We start from the raw sequence: 19,823 nt of genomic DNA on the forward strand, positions 1-19,823 counted from the left end.
TAACTATTTTATATTATTTTTATTATTATAAAGTATGAAATAGTTTATATAAATTATTTTTTAATTAATTTGATTGATCAAATTAAATTAGTAGTATAATATTTGAAATAATATTAATCTCAATCACTTTTGTTAATAAATGTTAGAGAGAATATATCTTTTTATACCAAAGCATAAAACATAGAAATTTTTTACACCCATCCATAAGAGTATAAGTTTTTCATACCAAAATCAATAAAAGGATTAAAACACTCCTAAATAAAAAGAGTATAAGTTACGACTTACACATGATGGCAAGACACGGCCGTGTAGTTACCGTGTGCAACCATCGTGTGCACATACATATACCACTAATTGTGCACACGAAGGCTAAGACACGATCATGTAGCCACCGTGTACAGCCATCGTGTGCACAAACAAAATTTTGCACACAATGGCTGTACACGGTGGCTACACGACCGTGTCTTATGCACATGATGGCTATACATGGTGGCTACACGATCGTGTGCAAGCCGTAACTTATACTTTTTTTATTTTTTTAACTTATTAATATATAGTAAGGGTAATATAATAATTTAACATATTTTGGTATAACAAAACGTATAATCTTATGAATGGGTGTAAAAAACTTCTACTTTTTAATATGAGGTATTTAAAAAGATTTCTCCCTAAATGTTAATTGTAGGTTGTGATAATAAAAATACTTTTTTGTATAAATTTTCATTTGATGAAATTTATAAAAAGTTGATGTGGGATTGAAAATTTTAGAAGAAAAAGAATATGTAATTTGAAGTATGATATGATGTATGATTGATGAGCCGCATTTGCTGCTAATTGTATATAGATGATATTTATTAAGTTTGTATAAATTCTTAAAATTGACGGATAAGAAATAATTTAATTAAGACAGCATATGTCACTTGAATATCATCTCATTCTCATATGGACAGAATAAGACCAGATAATCATCTGGAGCTCTAAAGACTACATACGATTTTTGGACGTTAGAATTTTGAAAACCATATCGTTTGGAGTTTGAAATACCACATCTGAATTTTGAGCATCATTTTGTCTAGAGTTTGAAGATTATAACTTACTTATAGTATCATTTTGTCTAGAATTTGCAAAACTATAATAAAGTTATGAGAATCATCTCGTTTGGAGCTTAACATGCAATCTCTGACTTCTGAGCACCATTTATTGTGGAACTTGAAAAACGATAACTGAGTTTTGAGCATCATCTTCTCTGAAACTTGAAACACCATAACTGAGTTTTGAGCATCATCTTGTCTAAAATTTGAAAGACCATAACTGATTTGTGAGCAACATCTTGTCTGGAGTTTGAAATATTATAATTGAGTCCTCGTAATCTCGCCCCTTACTCATGAGCATCATCTCGAAAACTTGAAAGACCAAAATTGAGTTATGAGCATCATTTCGTCTCAAACTTTAAACAACATCATCAAATTTGAAGTCGTGTTCAATCATCTACAATGATCAGCTCTCTAGTAAATGAAATTCTAACAACTTAAATAATAATAATAATTACTCCCTCCGTCCCACGAATCTTGACAAGTTTCCGTTTTAGGTAATAATTATTACATTCTCTCTCATACTTTATCACTTTTATTACTCTCTCCCTCCTATTTTATCACTTTTATTACCTTTTCTCTCCTACTTTATCACTTTTATATTTTATTAACTACACACTTAAAACACTAATCTATAATTCCTTAATTCTGCTCATGTATAGCTAGGCGAGGGGCTGATTTCAGAAAGATGCAAGTTGACAACTCGATCAGGAGCAGAGCAGCAAGCAGATGGAGCAACACACTTGCAGCACATGGTTCTATATATATTTGATAAATCTGCACGTAAAATTTTCACCAAAGATATACGGCAAGACGAAAAACATTCGAGTGAAAAATTACAATAATTCTAGCAGTTAACAGCCTCCACTAATAAATTGACCAAAAGAAGTTTGGTGTTAGACTTCAAATATGTAGAGTCTCAGATAAGAAAAGCAAACAGCTAGTCAGAAGGCGATGCTCATATTTGTCTCAGAATGAGCGCACATTCTCCGTAGCGAAATTCTTGAGAGGTAGAAAGCTTGGGGCATAAACAGCGGGCTCCATACGAGACCTGTCAAACGATCCAGTAAGATCAATATGTCGAATAGTTGTAGTCTTGCACTTGCTCGAGTAGCAATGCAGTCGGCGGCTGCCTTGTTCGGAGAATATTTTGATGGGCACAAGATCTTTACCATGTGCCAGTTTTGTCCTGATAGCAAATTCCTTTGTCCAAGATTTATCATCTCCGTATTTGCTCATCAACCATATATCAACACACCCACGAGAAGTATCGCACAAGCATAAGCAATCCCCCAACGCACAGAGGGTTCTACGACGATCAGTAGGATGATCAGGAACGAAAAACGTGCTGAAAGATTCGGTTTCAAGATCAAAGCATGCAATCTCTCGAGGTACACCTAGCTTTTCCTTAGAAACCAACAAGTGAAGATTTCCATTCAAGAAAACACTTACTTTTCCACATAACCAATATGCGTGTGCGGATACAGCTACAATAGTTCTCCACAATCCTGTTCCGAGAGTGTATACCCCACACTTCCATGGAGCATATGCCTTAGTTGAGGAATTGACTGCATAATCCTCGAACCACCTAACCACCTTGTATTGACCAGTTAGTTTGCTCACTCCAAGTCCAAAGCTCTCGTACTCAGAGAATGTAGTCTAGAGAGTATATCTTTGATGATTTCTTCCGGCAGATTTGTGAAGAAATCTTGATTTAATTTTCCGATTCTCAATTGCTTCGTTTCCATGTTGCTTCCTCCCATAAACTCCCAGCTCAAAGAAAAACAGGTAGAAATTTATCCTTTTTAAAATCAGACACAATTGGGGAAGAAATGAAATTCTTTTGGGGGCGCTATCAATGTTCGGTGCTGCTGTTCAATATGGCTAATGAGCGCACACTTTTTTTGGACCTTATTAAACCACAAATACTCTTCACAACTTGACATCGAAATCAAGCAGTAAATAATTGAAAGGATAAGTTTTCGAATATAGTAATCAACCCATGGCTTACAAACATACTTGCAGATCATAGCTGCTTGAGTGGGGAGTCCGTGAAGATAGATCTTTAATACTACTACTTTCTACGTTCCATTATGAGTGGCACAAAACTTTTGGACACGCAAATTAAAAAAATAAGTGTAAATTGGTTAAAAGTGATAGGTCCTAGACTTTTTTAAAGATTAAATTTTGTCATTTATAGAAACAAACTACTTATAGTGGGACAACCAAAATAAAATACACGAGGGTATGATTTCCGATGGTAGATTTTTGAAGAAATCTTGGACCATCTTAGAATTATGACAGTTTTCCTATCTCCTTGATTATTAAAAATGAAGAAGAAAAAAAGCTCATGGAAATGATTAACCTTATAGAGAATGCGGTGGAGACGGCGGATCTAGAGCATGTCGCCTCTACAGCAGCGGAGATGGTAGTTGTCGTTTGTGTGCTCAGGAGCACCAAAGCTCAAAATGGGCTAAAGAATGATGGGTGAAATGAGAACGTTAGATAATGAATAAATAAATCTCATTATAGATTAAATTGTTTTGAAGAAATTCATAAAAAGTCACAATTTGCGCCACACCCAAAAGCCTAAAATTGCTTACGAACTTTCGGGAAAACATCAAAGAAAACACACTTGCAAGCAACAAAATCTTAATATTACAACATCAAACTGTAGGATTCCAAACCCTAATAAATAATAATATCCCCATGTGTGAGTGGCGAGTTAAAAGTTGAAATTTAGGCCTAAAACCCTAACGCACTCCACAAAAATTATTTTAGCAAGTTCAGGATCTGAAGCAAAAATACATGGATGTTGTATTCTTACAACAACTCCAACAGACAAGTAAAGACTACAAGCACCAATTTACAAAGAAATTCTGAAAAACAAAGACATGACTAAAAAACAAGCAGAAACAGAGATACAAAATCGACAAAAAAAAGGAAAGAAAAGAAAGAATGCTAGCTCGTTGTAATGATTCACCTTCTAAGGAATACGGTGGAGACATCGGCCGATCGGCGGAGATGGAAGTAGCCGTTTTGTGTCTTTGGAGCAGCAGAGCTCAAACTGGGTGGACAAATGCGAAGGTGAAATGAAAATTTTCAGATACAGGAATACATAAATCTCATCATGAAACTCAAAAGAAGTCAGGATTCGCGCCACTTTACTACCCAAATCCCATAGGTTCCTAAAATAGCTAAAAGAATTCAAAATACCAAGTTTTTGGTGAATTGACCAATTTAACCATAATCTATATTTATACTAATATAAAAATTGTATTAGGTATGATATTAATTTATTTTTATAGTCTTATTAGACCATCTTCGTCGGTTCTATTAGTGTTTTGTTCTTAGGTGGAGCTTGTGTTAGGCATTAAGTTTAGGGTGCATGAGTTTAGAAATCTGTTTTCTATGAGGCACTATTGTTGCTCACTGAGGTGTGGCTTTTTTTTTTCTTTGCTTAACGCTCTTAGTGTTGTTCTTTGTGATTGTTTTGTCTCTGTGGCTTAGTGACTTTGTGGCTTTCTTTTATGATGATCTTTGTATCGCTTGTTATCTTCGTGATCCTGTGTGCTTTGTGATTTGTGCTAGCTCTATTTGTGGTTATTTTTCGTGGTCTTTTGTGTTCGACTATCCTTATGTTAGTTTGCTTCGTGCTTGGTGTTGTTTTTCTCTTGGGTGTGTTTTGCAAGAGTTAACATGGTTAGTTTACCATTTGATCTTTGTGGTCTTATGTTTCCCTATTTTATCTTTGTGATCTTACAAGGGGCATCGACGATGATGATTATTTGTTGAGTTTCCTCTTTGATGCACACAACACCACGATTGGGCCAAATGTGAAGATGTTGTTTGTTGGCCCAATAGCTCAATAGGCCCAACCCCTACCTTGTATTTTGGAAGCCCCCATTCTTCCCTCTGTACTCGGTTTGTGCCGTTGCACTTCTTTCCTTCTCTGCAATCTTCCTTTTACAGCTTTTCTTTGGGGCTTTTTAAGGTACCGCTGCAACTGTAGGTGCGCAAGTTAATGAATTATTGGCGTGTTGCTGCGTTGTTGTTGTTCCGCCATTGGTGCTGCGTTGCTTCCTCAAGTGGAGATCATATGCCAACGACGTCGAGGATCTATACCCAACAAGTTTATAAGCTTTGGCCAATTGTGGGAAAGAAGGCAAACCACTAGGTGAGCTTTGTATCACTTCATTATCATCCTAAGTGGGAGTAGGGCTTTGTGAACTTGAAGCCTTGAATGGCGGGCCTCAGTTGAGAAAGATGCAACCTCACAAACTCGGAGCTCTCGGCCAGATCGCGCCATGACATGCAAACACACTTGGTTTGCAGCTCACAATCGGATGGGGAGTTTTGAGATGATGTTGATGATCATTTCTTGGGGCAGATTATTGAAGCGATCTCGATCCTGATTGGTCTGTATATTTTGGAGAATTTGCAAGACATAATTTGAGGGAATAATTGAGATCCTGATTGGTCCGCATATTTTGGAGAATTCGCAAGAAATAATTTAAGGAAATAATTGAGGAGAGTTTGGGGAGAGAAGAGAAGAACGAGATGAGGGTGAAGAGAAGAAGATGCTTTGTGATGAAATTTTGTGATAACAATTGCCTAGTTCTACAACTATATATAATTGATTAATCCTAGAACTAGTGGACAATATTAATCAAGATAATTTGTTAGGTTTCCTTGTACGAATTGGTGTTAACAAAAATTTCCTAGTTTTACCACAAATGTATAATTGATTAATCCTATTATAACTATAATCCTATTATAACTAGGAGACGATATTAATCTTGATATATATATTTATATTGGTTAAATAAATATCTCTAGACTCAATCTTCCAATTATTATATTCAGTTATTTCCATGTACGAATTAATTAAACTTCTTTTAGATAGATACAAAAGATCTAAGAGGTGGTCTCCTGTATAACCGGGTGTACCGTACGCCCGAGTTGTATTCGACTCGGATCATGATCCAATTGGACTATTTTGATCCATTTTTTCTTGAAATGATACTAACACTAACACTAACACTAACACTAACACGATATTCGAATGACACTAACACTATTTTATTTTACAAATGACATTATTTCGAAAATAACACTAACACTATTTTATTTTATAAATGACAATAACACTATATTGAAATGGCACTAACACTACGTGTAAAATGACACTAACACTATATCGAAATGACACTCACACTTGACATTCTGGTAGAATAGTCCAGTTGGATCAGCACCGGTCATAATCCAGATCAGATACAACCCGGGTGTACAGGAGATTTTGTGAAGATCTAAACGTACTGTTTCCTTGTTGAGATAGAGTTATCATAATCCAATAAAATTTAGGATTTATTATCTGTAAATTATTGAACTTTTATTAAATTCTGATTTTGGAAACAAATTTTAAAAATAGCATTGTAAATTACTCAATTTTCATTAAATTCTGATTTCCCATACAATTTTTAAAAGGTAGCATGATAATAACTAAATATTCATTAGTTCGAATTTTACATACAAACTTTAAAAAGTAGCATAAGTACTTAACTATTAATGTAATCTGATTTTTCTACCGATTAAAATTTCAACCAAATTTACTATTAATATGACTAGTCGAATAATCTAATTTTGTATACTTTTCAACAGTGGTTGTGACATGCTATCACATATGTCGCTTAATTTCCCCTCTAATCATGTCACGTCAATGATTTAATTAGCTATACGAGTAGTAAATTTGACCGAAATTCTAATTGGTAATAAAATCAGATTAAATCAATAGTTCGATAATTATAACCTATATTTTAAAATTTGTATGCGAAATTAAAATTTAATGAAAACTCAATAATACTAGGCTTCCTTTTAAAGTTCAATAATTACCACACTACTTTTAAAATTTATATACAAAAGATCAAAATTTAATGAAAATTCAGTACTTTATAAGAAATGAATTAGAGCATTGGCAACGCTCTACTCGATGGCTTACTCGAGTAGAGCGTTGCCATCGTGTAGCTGCGTTGCAGAAGGAGCTGTTCTTGCGCATCGTCGAGGCTGTTCAAGGTGAAGATATTTTCTTCCATATGAGCACTGATGCACTCGGTCGAGATTCTCTTTCTCCTTTACAGAAATGCACGTCGGCTATCCGCCAATTAGCCACCGGGGTTAGTGTGGATGTTTTCGATGAGTATCTTAAAGTGGCGGACTCAACCGGGCGTGTATGCCTCAAGAAGTTCTGCAAGACGGTCATACGGGCTTTTGGAGCCTATTACCTGCGCCGTCCAACGCCAACTGACGTGCAACGCCTACTTCATATGCACGAGGCGCGACATGGTTTTCCCGGGATGCTCGGGAGCTTAGACTGCATGCATTGGGCGTGGAAGAACTGCCCAAAGGCGTGGCACGGCGCCTACACACGCGGGGATCAGGGAGAGCCCACCTTGATATTGGAGGCCGTTGCATCTTTCGATTTGTGGATTTGGCACGCCTTCTTCGGCGTCGCTGGTTCAAACAACGACATCAATGTGCTGAATCAGTCGCTTCTCTTCTCCGACGTGTTAGGAGGAACTACGGCGCCGGTGGTCTTTCATGCCAACCAGCGCGAATACCGGATGGGCTACTATTTGTGTGACGGCATATATCCGAAGTGGCGTTACTTCGTCAAGAGTCCATCAATTGCAACCAATCCGAAGGAGGCAAGGTTCAAGAAGATGCAAGAATCGGCACGGAAGGATGTCGAACGCGCCTTCGGAGTCCTTCAAGCTCGGTGGGGAATCATTCGAAGTCCGGCGCGCAATTGGTACGTAGAGCACCTGAAGGACATCATGTTGTGTTGCATCATTCTCCACAACATGATTGTGGAGCACGAAGGTGAAGCGACTGTCAACTGGAGAGATGATGACGGGGCGTCTAGCAGTGCTTCGACGGAGAGTGCTGGACAAACACCGGTGTCCTTCGAGGAATATGTGCGAAGGGATACAATTCTCCGAGATAGACATCTACATGCTCAGCTCCGAAATGATTTGGTGGAGTACCTTTGGGCACGTTTCGGACCTCTAGGGCCAGAGTAGTTAATTTTTAGGAATTATTTTTATTTTATTTAAGTTTTATGTAATATTTAGGATTTTATAATTAATGCAATTTAAATTTGAAATAAATTGTGTTATTTAAATTTGAGCAATTAAATTTAAATGAAAAACATAAAAATCAAAACTAATGTTATCAAGTAGGCTATCAAGTAACCCCAATGCAGCACTACGTACTCAATAACACAACCCACTATCAGGTAGGCTATCAAATAAGCCCATTGCGGATGCTCTTAACCCTAAAACTTAAAACTATATATATTTTCACAATAACATTCTTATTTTTAGATTCCTTGTTTGATATTAGTTCGTTTCGTTGAATTAGTCAAAGAGTCGATCTATCTTACTAGTTCTTGTGGAATATTAATAAACTATTACAAGAATTATCATATGGTATGCAATTTTTCTTCATCCAAGGGGAAAAAGCTTAGTGAAATAAGAAAACGAGTTACGAAAAATTATTTATTCTGCGATGCCAAACGGTACAATACATTACAGCACACAACATACTACTCGTTTTCTCCAAACTCACAGTCAAGCTCAGTAATAAAAGACAAAACGAAAAGAAAAAAGAAAGAAAGAAGCTGAGTGAAATTCAAATCTGTACCCTAAAACGATTAATAACACTAACAGATTTGATTGCATAAAAATACTCTGACAAATCCTACATAGCATTGTCCCGAAACTAAGTACCATACCGAGTACACCCAACCGAACAACATATCATGAGACTAAAACGATTGAACATCAGAACGAGCATACCTTCTCCGTCCCAAACATTTTGACCGAAAGAAAGCTTGGGGTATAAATGACTGTGTTGGTAAGACTATAGCAACATACCTTAAAAGGATCAATTTCTTGAATAGTTCCACCCTCGCTCGAGTAGCAAAATAGTCCAGGGCCGTCTTGCTCTGCGACCAAGATGTCGCCATCTTTGAACACTTTGATAGGGAAATGGAATCCACAAAATTTGCCCCAAAAACTTCTATGAAGTTGTTTTCTAATGACAAATTCCTTTGTCCAAGATTTCTCGTCTCCATATTCCTTCATCATCCAGATAACAATCACACCATTAAAATTATCGCACAAACACAGGCGATCCCCCAGAACAGAGAGGCAACAGCGAAAGAAATTATTTTCCTTTGGACGATCAGGAGGAGAAGCAAAGCTGCTAAAAAGCTCGGTTTCTAGATCAAAGCAAGAAATCTGTTGACAGCCCTTGGAATCGGCTACCAACCAGTGAAGATTTCCGTTTATAAATGCACCTGTACGTGCTTCGTACATAAGTGGGCCAGGGTCACCAGCTTTAAGGCTTCTCCACAATCCCGTCCCAAGAGTGTAAACCTCGCATTCAGGAGGAACAAATTCTCTGCAAACATGAAAGATCCGAACCAGCTTATACTGGCCCGTCGTTTTGCTCATCCCAAACCCAAAACTGTGATGGAGAAACAGACAATCTGGAGGATGAGGAAGGCTGATGTAGTCATGGGTCACAGGGTTGCAGATGAAAAGATCACGCGGATTACTCATGTCTTGTGTACACATAAAGAGCAAACCGTTAACTGAGCTATATATGTATGCATAGGAAGGGAAGTTGAACTTGAAGTTGACGTTGAAGACTCTGTTACGATGACGTTCAGAGTTTACCAAACCAGGCATGTCTACAAATTCAAGAATCTTGTGTGGCTTTCGGCAACCCCTGCCTAGAAAGAGGGCGAGGCCGGGGACTGATCTAGAAAGATGTGACTCGGCAAACTCAGAAGACTTGACAAGATCGTTCCACGACTTACAAACACATTTGCAGCTCAAAATGGTTATGATGGGGAGTCTTGAGAGGATGTCGATTATGATTTCTTGTGGCAGATATCTAAAGAAATCTCGCTCCATCTTGGGATATCAATTGATAATATTGTTCAGTTCTTTTACTAATTGATTCTTCAACTCCCTGATCAAAGAAAAACAGGTATTAACTTTTTGCATAATAATCTATCACAAATAAATTTACTCAACTGGAAAAACAAAAATTGCATCTTTCAATTTACTCAATCTTCAATTAAATCTTAAACCCTAAATCTTCAACTAAATCGTAATTGAAGATTAATAAATCTAGGAATTACTAAACCCTAATTCGGGATTGGTGAACCCTAATTGAGGTGCACACGAGTTTTTGCTTTATTTGATTATGTTGAGCTTAGGGCACAGATTTTTCAAACAAAGCTAGGTTTCAACGACAATTACTCTTTTTCTCCACAACTATAACATAGATAAGCAAATAGAAACTAGAAACCAGGAAATGTTATAAATAGAAATGCAGAAAAACATGTATCTGAGCTGCCCAATATCGAGATAACACAAACAAAAAAAGGCAAAATGAATAGAACAAGACAAGTCGATCTCACCTGACTCACTCTTCCATCTCTTACTCGATAAAAGCGAGAGGTGGCGGATGGGTTAAATTAGACGGAGGAGCACGGCGGCGGCAGCGGCGCGGCCTATGAGTATCGTCGCAAAGAGCAAGCAATAGTGTAGAAGTTCACACCGTCATCTTTGCTCTGTTTTATTTTTTAATTGAATATATTTGCCCTGTTTTCCAGTAGACCATTATCTGTCTGCTGGGGTGAGACATTAATGTTAGGGTGTGTTTGATATAAAATTGAGATAAAGGGTGATAAATAATACTTAGATAAATAATATCAGGGGGAGGAGATATTAAATTTTTTAGTGGAACAGTGATATAAGAGCGGGCCTCTCCCTTAATGCGGACTTTCTTGTTAATCAATATTGTTATCAAACGCTTAGATAAGACGTGATTATTTATCTATTTTGCTTTATCTAGGGCTATCAAACATGCCCTTAGTATGTTACATTTGTCAAAACTTTATTTCCATATATTTTTTTTATCTCAATTGTATAATCGATCATTTTTTAATTTTATAATGTGTGAAGGAAAACATTTACTCTTACTTTTAGAATTAATTGGTTGTAAATTCGCGATCTATATGATAACAGTAAAATTAAAATTTGTGAATTATTTGTGAGTAAAAACATATACTTAGATTTCGTGTATTTTAAATTGGTTATGTTATTTTTTTATTATAAATTTATCAATAAAAAAGAAAGGGTAACAAAACTTTTTACTTTTAAATCCTTCCTTTTTATTTCATCATTTTCTATAAAAGAAATTTTAACTTCTTCTCGTTCATTTTTTTCCATCATTTTTAGTACGATAATATTATTGTCAAAATAAAGAATGATAAGAGGCGATTTTTTTTTTTTTTAGAAAATAAAGAAAAAAAAAAGAAATTTAAATATATAAACTTTTTGTTATCCCTCCTTTTTTCATGATAATTTTACAATAAAAAATAACTCAAAAACAAAAATCATTTCTAAAATTTGTTCATATTTGATTAAATTACATTATCTTCTTTCCTATATTCATATGTAAAATTTGAACAATAACTCCTAAAATAAATCTTCATGTCGACATCCCCAATTTGAAATTAGTATGTTCGAGATATATGGAGCATGTATTAATTTTAAGTCAAGAATGAACGCAAGCTATTATTAGTGATGTCAATGGGGCTAGGCTAATCCATCAAATTTTAGACTAGTCCTGTTAAATTGCAGGTTATTCTAATTGAATTTTTTTTTTGCTTGGGTTTCGAGCTAATTCATCGAATTCAAAAAATTTTATAAAAAATCATGCACACATACATAATTGATATTTCAACATTAATTTACATAATAACTACTTCATTCGTCCACGAAAAGATTTTCAAGAGAAATGGCACGGGTTTTAAGAAAACGTGTACTCCCTCCATTTCGCTTCAAATGTCTCAAAAAAGGGCACGGAGATTAAGAAATGCGTGAAGTGGTGGTACCCACTTATTTAATGGATTTAGTAATCCTTATTAATAAAAGCAAGTAGGAAAGAGAAAGAACAATCAAGGGGAGCCAACTTTATTTTTGCCGAAATTTTTGGTGCCAAAAATCAAGAATCAAAATGAAGCCCAAAGGGAAAGATCTAACCAGGGTGAAGTACTAAGTAAGTAGGATTCAGAGCATGCTCTCCAACGCCGGTGAATTTTCCCACGGTGGTCTTTCCTCTTCGGTCTCCTCTGCCATCTCACTCATCCCTCATATCTCGTCCGCCATCTTAGACATGGATTCCGTAAGATCTGCCATCTTGTTAGGTCGGGAGGGTCTCGATTAGGTGTTTGGGGGGAGGGGGAATACACCTATAGGCTATTTTTCGAAATCAGATGGATCTCAAGATAGAGATCAAAACGAAACTTTAAACTCAAAAACACACACCTGTTTATTGAAAAGAGATTTAATCAAAACAGGGTTGACGACTGATACTGAAAGACTCTTCAGTAAGGAATTATCAGTTAAGTCACAAGAACTTAACTGATGCACGTAAGGCTTCAGTCGGGTTTGATATAAACAGAGATGTTATAAATCTCCCTAACTATCAGAAGATAGATCAGTCAGACTGATAACATACGCAGCGGAAATACTTTTGTTTCGCAATAGCCTTTGTTGAGCACATTGTTAGTCTTAAGTTTCTCTTTGCAATTAATCAGTATTCAGTTTATCAAAGTAAGAACACAAGTAGGAAAGTAAAACTGAAAGCTGTAAATAACACAGAGATTTTTACGTGGTTCGGAAAACACTTCCTACATGCACGGTCGGTTGATCAGACCAACAACTTCACTCTGCAAGTGGTTACGGGTGCACTGCAAACCGATGCTTGTGCTTACGGGTGCACAGCAAACCGAATCCGTGTGCTTACTGGATGCACACAACCGAATCAACTGAAGATCCAATCTTCAGTACCAACACACCTTGTTGGATTTCTCACTCCTAGCACGAACTGGCACTAGGATCTCACGGAGTCAGAGTACCTTCCTGAACTCCTTTTCAACTCAAACACTCGATTCTATCGGTCGAAGGGAGGTTTGAAATCTTGCCGACTAAACTTCAAAGAACAAGTTCTTTGGAGCTAGTTTTGACCTAGGCTCTGGTTAAACAGAGGTTTGCCTAAGGTCTAAGAGAATATATGTAATCAGTAGTGACTGATTTTTGGCTTTGAAATTTTCTTCTTCGATTCAAGCTTTGGGAATTTGAGCTTTGGGCTGAGACGCAATTTTGGCAGAGCTTCAACTTGTGTTGTTGAATCGGTGAAGATTTGAAGTGATATCCTGGAGCGTTATTTATTGGAGAGGTCTTGAATAGATCCGTCGGCGGAGAAGGTCTTCAAGATTTCTTCCGTTGGAGAGAATTTTGAATTTGGGCTGAGGCTTCAATCTTCGAGGTTCCTTGTTTGGTGAGAACGGCTATGTTGAAGAGCAGGAGATGCGACGTCTCTGATAAAGTAGTCACCAAATAGGAATGACCTCTGCAGAGAAAGGATGATCCTGAGATCTCTGCATTTAATGCGGCTGTACTTTTGGAGTACGTGACTTCCTTTGAATGTTGGAGATTCAGTCTGAGGAAGAATGTCTAACTGATACTTGACTTTAGTATCAGTCCGCTGATTCCACGTGGCACGCATTAAGTAATCAGTTCAAGACTGATTCTTTAACTGATACTTCAGTTGGCAACTTCAGTCTTTAGTCTTCAGTTCTCCGTTCTTCAGTCTTCAGTCTTCAGTCTTCAGAACAGCAACTAAACTAGAAAAGAACTCTAACACTTGAGTTCGAACAGTTCTGGTCTATCACAATTAAAGCCTATAGATTTTGGTATCATCAAAACAAGGATTAAGATATTCCATTAAGTTCCCAACACATCTCATGCATGGATTTCGTTAGATCCGTCTCACCACCATCGTCGGACAAAGTGGAGCCACTTTCATGGATTTTCGGTGTCTCCAGCATTGTTTTCATGCGTTTTATGCATTCATGCATATGTGCGCAGACAATTTTAGCCTAGATGATGGTTTTATCGATGATCTCAAACTTTGTTTGAGAAAGGTTGTCTGGATTCTCTGCTTTCATTGGAGATGTGCATCACAAATCTCAAATAGAAGGAGGGATTATTCATCGCCTTGAAAAAGGGCTCTGATTTCATCATGATGACTCGAATGAGGGTTGGAGGTGGGGGGTGAAGAGTTGCAGAGAGAATCGGTGAAGAGAGACAAAGTTCGAGATGGAATATGAGGCGGCTGCAAAACAAACCCTAAATGAGGGTTTGTTTTATTTTACTGTTAATGGGCCGATGTGGCTGTTTAATTAGGGCTTAATTTATTTTTATTTTTGGGTTGGGTCATTTGAAATGGGACAACCAAAATAGAAATTGAGACATTTGAAGTGGGGCGGATGAAGTATTGTTTATTTAGTGAGTATAGAAAGGGGCACATATTAAGAAAAGTGAAAAAAAATTAATTAAGTTAGTGGGTGGAGAAAGGGCCCACAATTTATTACTAAAAATAAATTAGGACATCTTTTTGTGGACGGACCAAAATAAAAAATTATGACATCTTTTTCGTGGACGGAGGGGGTAATATGCAATTTTTAGTGCGCATGTGTTGGCCAAGCACTAAAGTGATTAATATCCAAGGTCTTGGGTTCAAGTTTACTGTGGCGCGATTTTTAATTTTTTTTATTCAACTGTTAATTTATTTAAAAAAAATGCCCATCTTAGAGGAATGGAGATGCATACATTTTTCTTAAATCATTATCATTTTCTAATTTTTACATCTAAATATTTATGTTAAGTATTAAATTATAAAATGATTATCATTTTCTAATTTTTACATCTAAATATTTATGTTAAGTATTAGATTAAAAATAAAGATAAGTGAAATGATGAGTATAACTTTTGAATATTAAATTAAAATATACTATTTAACGAATTATATATTTAGAATTTTTTTTATTATATTAACTTTTAGAAGTAAAGTAATGAAATTGAAAAATTAAATAACACGAAAGTTTTTACGTAATGAGGCAAATACATTATTTTAGATCAACTTTATAGGACTCAAGACTTTCGAACCAATCCTATTAAATTGTCGAATTATTCAAACTATTCGAACTGATTTCAATCATAATTCTATTAGATTATCTATGTATTTAATTCACAAGTTTAAGGCTCAATTGACATTCCTAACCATTATGCTATTCAATTGTTACTTTACAATCTCATCTAAGCAAAACAAAAGGTCGGAATAACTCCACCTTTACCTTGGGTGAAACTGAAAAAAAAAAGGAAGAAAAAAAAGAAAGTAAAATATGTCATTTCCATTAGGTCGTATCCTTGTAAATAATTCTTCATATTCTTTCAATGAAACATTGTATACAGAAAATCGATGTGTATTTTATCATTTTTTTTTGGTAACTTGACTAAGGAGGAGCAGTGGGATTTAAATCTTAGACCTTACTGTCACAAACAAAAGTTCGCATCGCTTAGTATGCTGATCTAATCCAAAGAAAGTAGTGTAAATTAATAAACTAAAAAATCACACGGCATGGACCAAATCACGATTCATTCAATCACATATATTCTATTAAAAATATATTAAGAAACTATTAATTTGATCAAATTTAAACTGAAAAAATAATTTATTTAATCAAAATTATTTATTTGGTCAAATTACATTAAACAATACTACTCTCAATAACCCTGTCAGTTGAAAGAGAATTAATTTGTGGTTGAGACTTGGAGAATATAACCTTCAATAAATTTTCATTTGATAACTTTAATGAAGAATCTATGTGGAATTGAAGATTTCTTTGAAGAGGATGACAACAAAAGTAAATGAATAATTTAAATAAATAAAAATTATATATATATATATATATATGAATAATTTAAATAAATAAAAATTGTATACATATATAGGGTGTGGTTCTATATATAAATCACACCCTATATATATATATACAATTTTTATTTATTTAAATTATTCTCATTGGATTTCAACCCTAACAACTATATATATGGTCACTAATAAATAATAATTAAAAATAAAATAAATTTAACGACCGATATTATACAATCGTGTATTAAAAAAAATAACGGCCATAGATTAGATCGTAAAAATGAGTTTAAAAAAAAATTTAAATAACCGATTTTTCGGTCGTTAATTCAAAACTTGAAGAAAAATAAAAACAAGTTCAACGGCCGAGTTGCATTCGAAAAACTGTCGTTAACACCGTCTATTTTTAACGACCATTTTTTTCTATCATTAGTTTAGTTGTAATCCGCCCTCTAGTATTGTGATTTGTGAATCTATAAAATTTGTGTGTAAACATAAACTTTCGTATATTTCAAAATTTCCTCCCCAAAAAGCAAAAATCATATATATATATATATATATATATATTTTTTCTATATTTGATGAAATTGAATTAGTTTATGTATTAATTAATTCTATGTTGATAATGAATGTAAGCTATTATGCTAATTGTCACTTTACAATCTAAGAATCTAAGCAAAACAAAAAGGTTGAATAGTTCTCTGGCCTCTGGGGCATGGAAAAAAAGTTTATCCATATTTTCCCTACATTTTAGATGGGAAAAATGTTATTACACCGATAACTATAATAATCTAATCTAAAGAAAGTGGTGTAAATTAATAATCTAACAAATCACATTGTATGAATAATGAAGCAAATCACGATTCATTCATTAATCTCATATATCCTGTTAAAGAAATCTATGAGCTGGTAATCTGAATTCGTAACTCGAAGACTGACCACTTAATTCGACGTCACACGAGATCCTGCTTTATTCTACATCTCCTTCAATCTGCACAGAATTATTCATCTAATTATCAGCAAAATCAGGTAAGTTGACGTAATAAGCAATGCGAAAACAGATACAATTAATCCCTCGAGAATTCACTAGCCAAGAAGCATGTATTTAAGCAGAAGATGTTTGTCTCCTTTTGAAGAAACAAAAATATATTCTTGTATCCATGTCCATGGCGTCGCTATACAGCCGCGTAGGTCTCATAATCTGCATAGCTATGATCAGCATAGCTCATGCAGATGATGAAATCGCTTCAAATAATTCAACTGTTATTCACCCTCAAGAAACCCTCAACAACTCGACCATATTAACAATGCAACAAATTTCAAAAGTAGCCTCAGATTTCGCCGAAAACGGAGTAATAGAGAAGCTCATCAACAACAGTAGTAACAATAATAATGCATTGGCCTTGTCCGCATTGAGAAGTTGCAGGGAGCTTCTCTCCCTCGCAATGGACAACCTCAACAAGTCGCTCTCGACTCCCGTGGACACAGTCGAGGGCCGGGGCAGCGTCAAATCCCGGCTATGCGCTACCGGCGTCACTCTCCACACCTGCGTGGACGAATTCAACGGCGGGCTCAGAGATCTCGTCTTCCAGAAGCTCAAGGAGGCCATTTATCGTAACGCAGAGGTGAACAAAGTCATGGCAGTAATACACAGTGAAACTGATCATCTCTTAGGGCAAGATTCCGCCGACGGATATCCACGCTGGCTTTCCGACAGCGACAGGGAACTGCTCCTGCGGGGTGCGAAGAGCAGCGCCGATGCTGTGGTGGCGAAAGATGGATCGGGGAAGTACAGCAGAATCTGGGACGCGATCCAGGCAGCGCCGAGATGGAGTAAGAAGAGGTTTGTGATTTATGTGAAGAGCGGAATGTATCATGAAAATGTCAAGGTTGGAGCTGATAAGTGGAATGTGATGATGATTGGGGATGGGATGGATAAGACCATCGTCTACAGCAATTTGAGCAATGGTGGTGGACAGTCCACTTGGGAAAGCGCCACCTTTGGTAACTTGTTTCTCATTCTTTTTGCATGCTTGTTTTGAACGTGATTTTTTTAAATAAAATTGCACCATAAAACTAGTACAAACTCGATCCATATTTATGGATCAACAGATAAGCCAAACTTCCTGATTCTAATTAGGGGATGGTGAGCAAAATATCCAAAAATCAATAATCGAAACGAAATAATGAACTAGATTGGGTTTGGATTTGTTTCTATTCGATCGCTTCGATTTGATATTTTCAAAATTGAACAAAATTTGGTCCGATTATTTTATATGTTCAATGTAAGAATTCAATCACGATTCTCATGATATATAATTTTTTTTATTTAAACTAGTATTAATTTTATGTAAGTAATTTAATTCTAATTCTACTCCTAACACATTGAATATTTATCATTTCAGGCTGTTGAAAAACGAAATGAAAAATTACATCTTTTAGATAAAATAAAATTATAAATAATAATTAAGTAGGAAAACAATCCGATTTCGATTTTTTCGATTTTTCAAAATTGCGGGCTCATTTGAACTCTGATTCAAACATTTAGGTAATTCAGTTCGAGCATCTCGGACAATTCAATTCGATTTTGATATTTTATTTTAATCACAAATTGTATTCATATTGGAATATCGTGCAAGTCTAACACAAATTAATAAATAATGTTTGTGAGTAGCTGTCCAAGGAGAGGGATTCATAGGGCGCGACATGAGGTTCTCGAACACGGCGGGGCCCATCAACCAACAAGCCGTGGCGCTGCTCTCGACCGCCGACCGATCGGTATTCTACCGGTGCCGCATGGACGGCTACCAAGACACCGTCTACGCCCAATCCAACCGCCAGTTCTACCGCGAGTGCCACATCTACGGCACCGTCGACTTCATCTTCGGGGGCGCCGCCGCCGTCATACAGAAGAGCTTCATCTTCCCCAGGAAGCCCCTCCACGGCCAGGATAACGTCATCACGGCGCACTACAAGAAGGACCCCAAGTGCGACACGGCCATCGTCGTGCACTCCTCCACCATCCAAGCGTCGGGCGACCTCACCGGCGTCCCCACCTTCCTGGGCCGCCCCTGGACGCCCTACGCTACCTCCGTCTTCATGCACAACATTATCGACAAAGTGGTGGATCCCAGAGGCTGGAGGCCCTGGGATACGTCACGGGGCGCTCCGCCGCCGCCAGACACGATTTTCTTCGCGGAATACGACAACAGAGGCGCCGGCGCCAGCACGGCGAATCGGGTGAAGTGGAAAGGTGTGAGAACTAACCTCAGTCCTGCGGAGGCCGGCAGGTTTACCGTGCGCTCCTTGATTCAAGGAGACCAGTGGCTTCCGGAGACACAAGTCAGCTACGACCCGGACCTTTGATTTGCAATTTTTTAGTTAAATTATAGGGGTTTTGTCCACTAATTATGTCGCGGCCTTCTCATCTTTTAACGTTTTTTTCATATATAACTAGCGTAAAATCCATCGAAATTCAACGAAAATAATTTTGTACCGTTATTTATAATTTTTTTATAGAATAATTTTTATTATCATAATATATAAAATAAATTTTATATAAAATTATTTTTTAATTAATTTAACCAAATTAAATTAATGGTACAATGAGTGAAATGATATTAATCTCAATAACTTTCGTAAATATATATGTTATTTTTTAGATATGATAACATAAATACTTTTTTCACATTTTCTATTTTCGGCTGTCCAAGAGTATATCACCTCCATTTTGGGACATGACTCCACTTTCTCTTTTTAATCACAACCACGCATTTTTATATAACCCCACAATTAGTTCAACCACTTATTTTCACTCAACACATTATCTACCAACATTTTCATAAAATTTGTGTCATATTACATATGTGGTACACT

The 19,823-nt window shown here is 36.2% G+C and overlaps 4 protein-coding genes across 4 annotated transcripts; 2 read left to right on the forward strand and 2 right to left on the reverse strand.

Moving 5' to 3' along the window:
* Window positions 1-2,060: 2,060 nt before the first annotated feature.
* On the reverse strand, window positions 2,061-2,631 carry LOC131009712 (uncharacterized). Its single transcript, XM_057937123.1, has 2 exons — window positions 2,557-2,631; window positions 2,061-2,498 (listed from the first exon to the last, which is right to left on the reverse strand). Exons 1-2 carry the CDS (start codon window positions 2,629-2,631, stop codon window positions 2,061-2,063), a joined length of 513 nt encoding a protein of 170 aa, XP_057793106.1.
* Window positions 2,632-8,633: 6,002 nt separating this feature from the next.
* LOC131010137 (F-box protein At3g07870-like) lies at window positions 8,634-10,814 on the reverse strand. Its single transcript, XM_057937548.1, has 2 exons — window positions 10,585-10,814; window positions 8,634-10,130 (listed from the first exon to the last, which is right to left on the reverse strand). Exon 2 carries the CDS (start codon window positions 10,070-10,072, stop codon window positions 8,933-8,935), a length of 1,140 nt encoding a protein of 379 aa, XP_057793531.1. The 5' UTR covers window positions 10,073-10,130; window positions 10,585-10,814; the 3' UTR covers window positions 8,634-8,932.
* A 6,299-nt stretch (window positions 10,815-17,113) lies between these two features.
* On the forward strand, window positions 17,114-17,989 carry LOC131009713 (pectinesterase/pectinesterase inhibitor PPE8B-like). Its single transcript, XM_057937124.1, has one exon. It carries the CDS (start codon window positions 17,114-17,116, stop codon window positions 17,987-17,989), a length of 876 nt encoding a protein of 291 aa, XP_057793107.1.
* Window positions 17,990-18,597: 608 nt separating this feature from the next.
* Window positions 18,598-19,360, forward strand: LOC131010138 (probable pectinesterase/pectinesterase inhibitor 46). The gene has a single exon (XM_057937549.1). It carries the CDS (start codon window positions 18,654-18,656, stop codon window positions 19,311-19,313), a length of 660 nt encoding a protein of 219 aa, XP_057793532.1. The 5' UTR covers window positions 18,598-18,653; the 3' UTR covers window positions 19,314-19,360.
* The last annotated feature ends 463 nt before the right edge of the window (window positions 19,361-19,823 follow it).

This window comes from Salvia miltiorrhiza, chromosome 2 (genome assembly GCF_028751815.1).
Source record: "Salvia miltiorrhiza cultivar Shanhuang (shh) chromosome 2, IMPLAD_Smil_shh, whole genome shotgun sequence".
NCBI lineage: Eukaryota > Viridiplantae > Streptophyta > Magnoliopsida > Lamiales > Lamiaceae > Salvia > Salvia miltiorrhiza.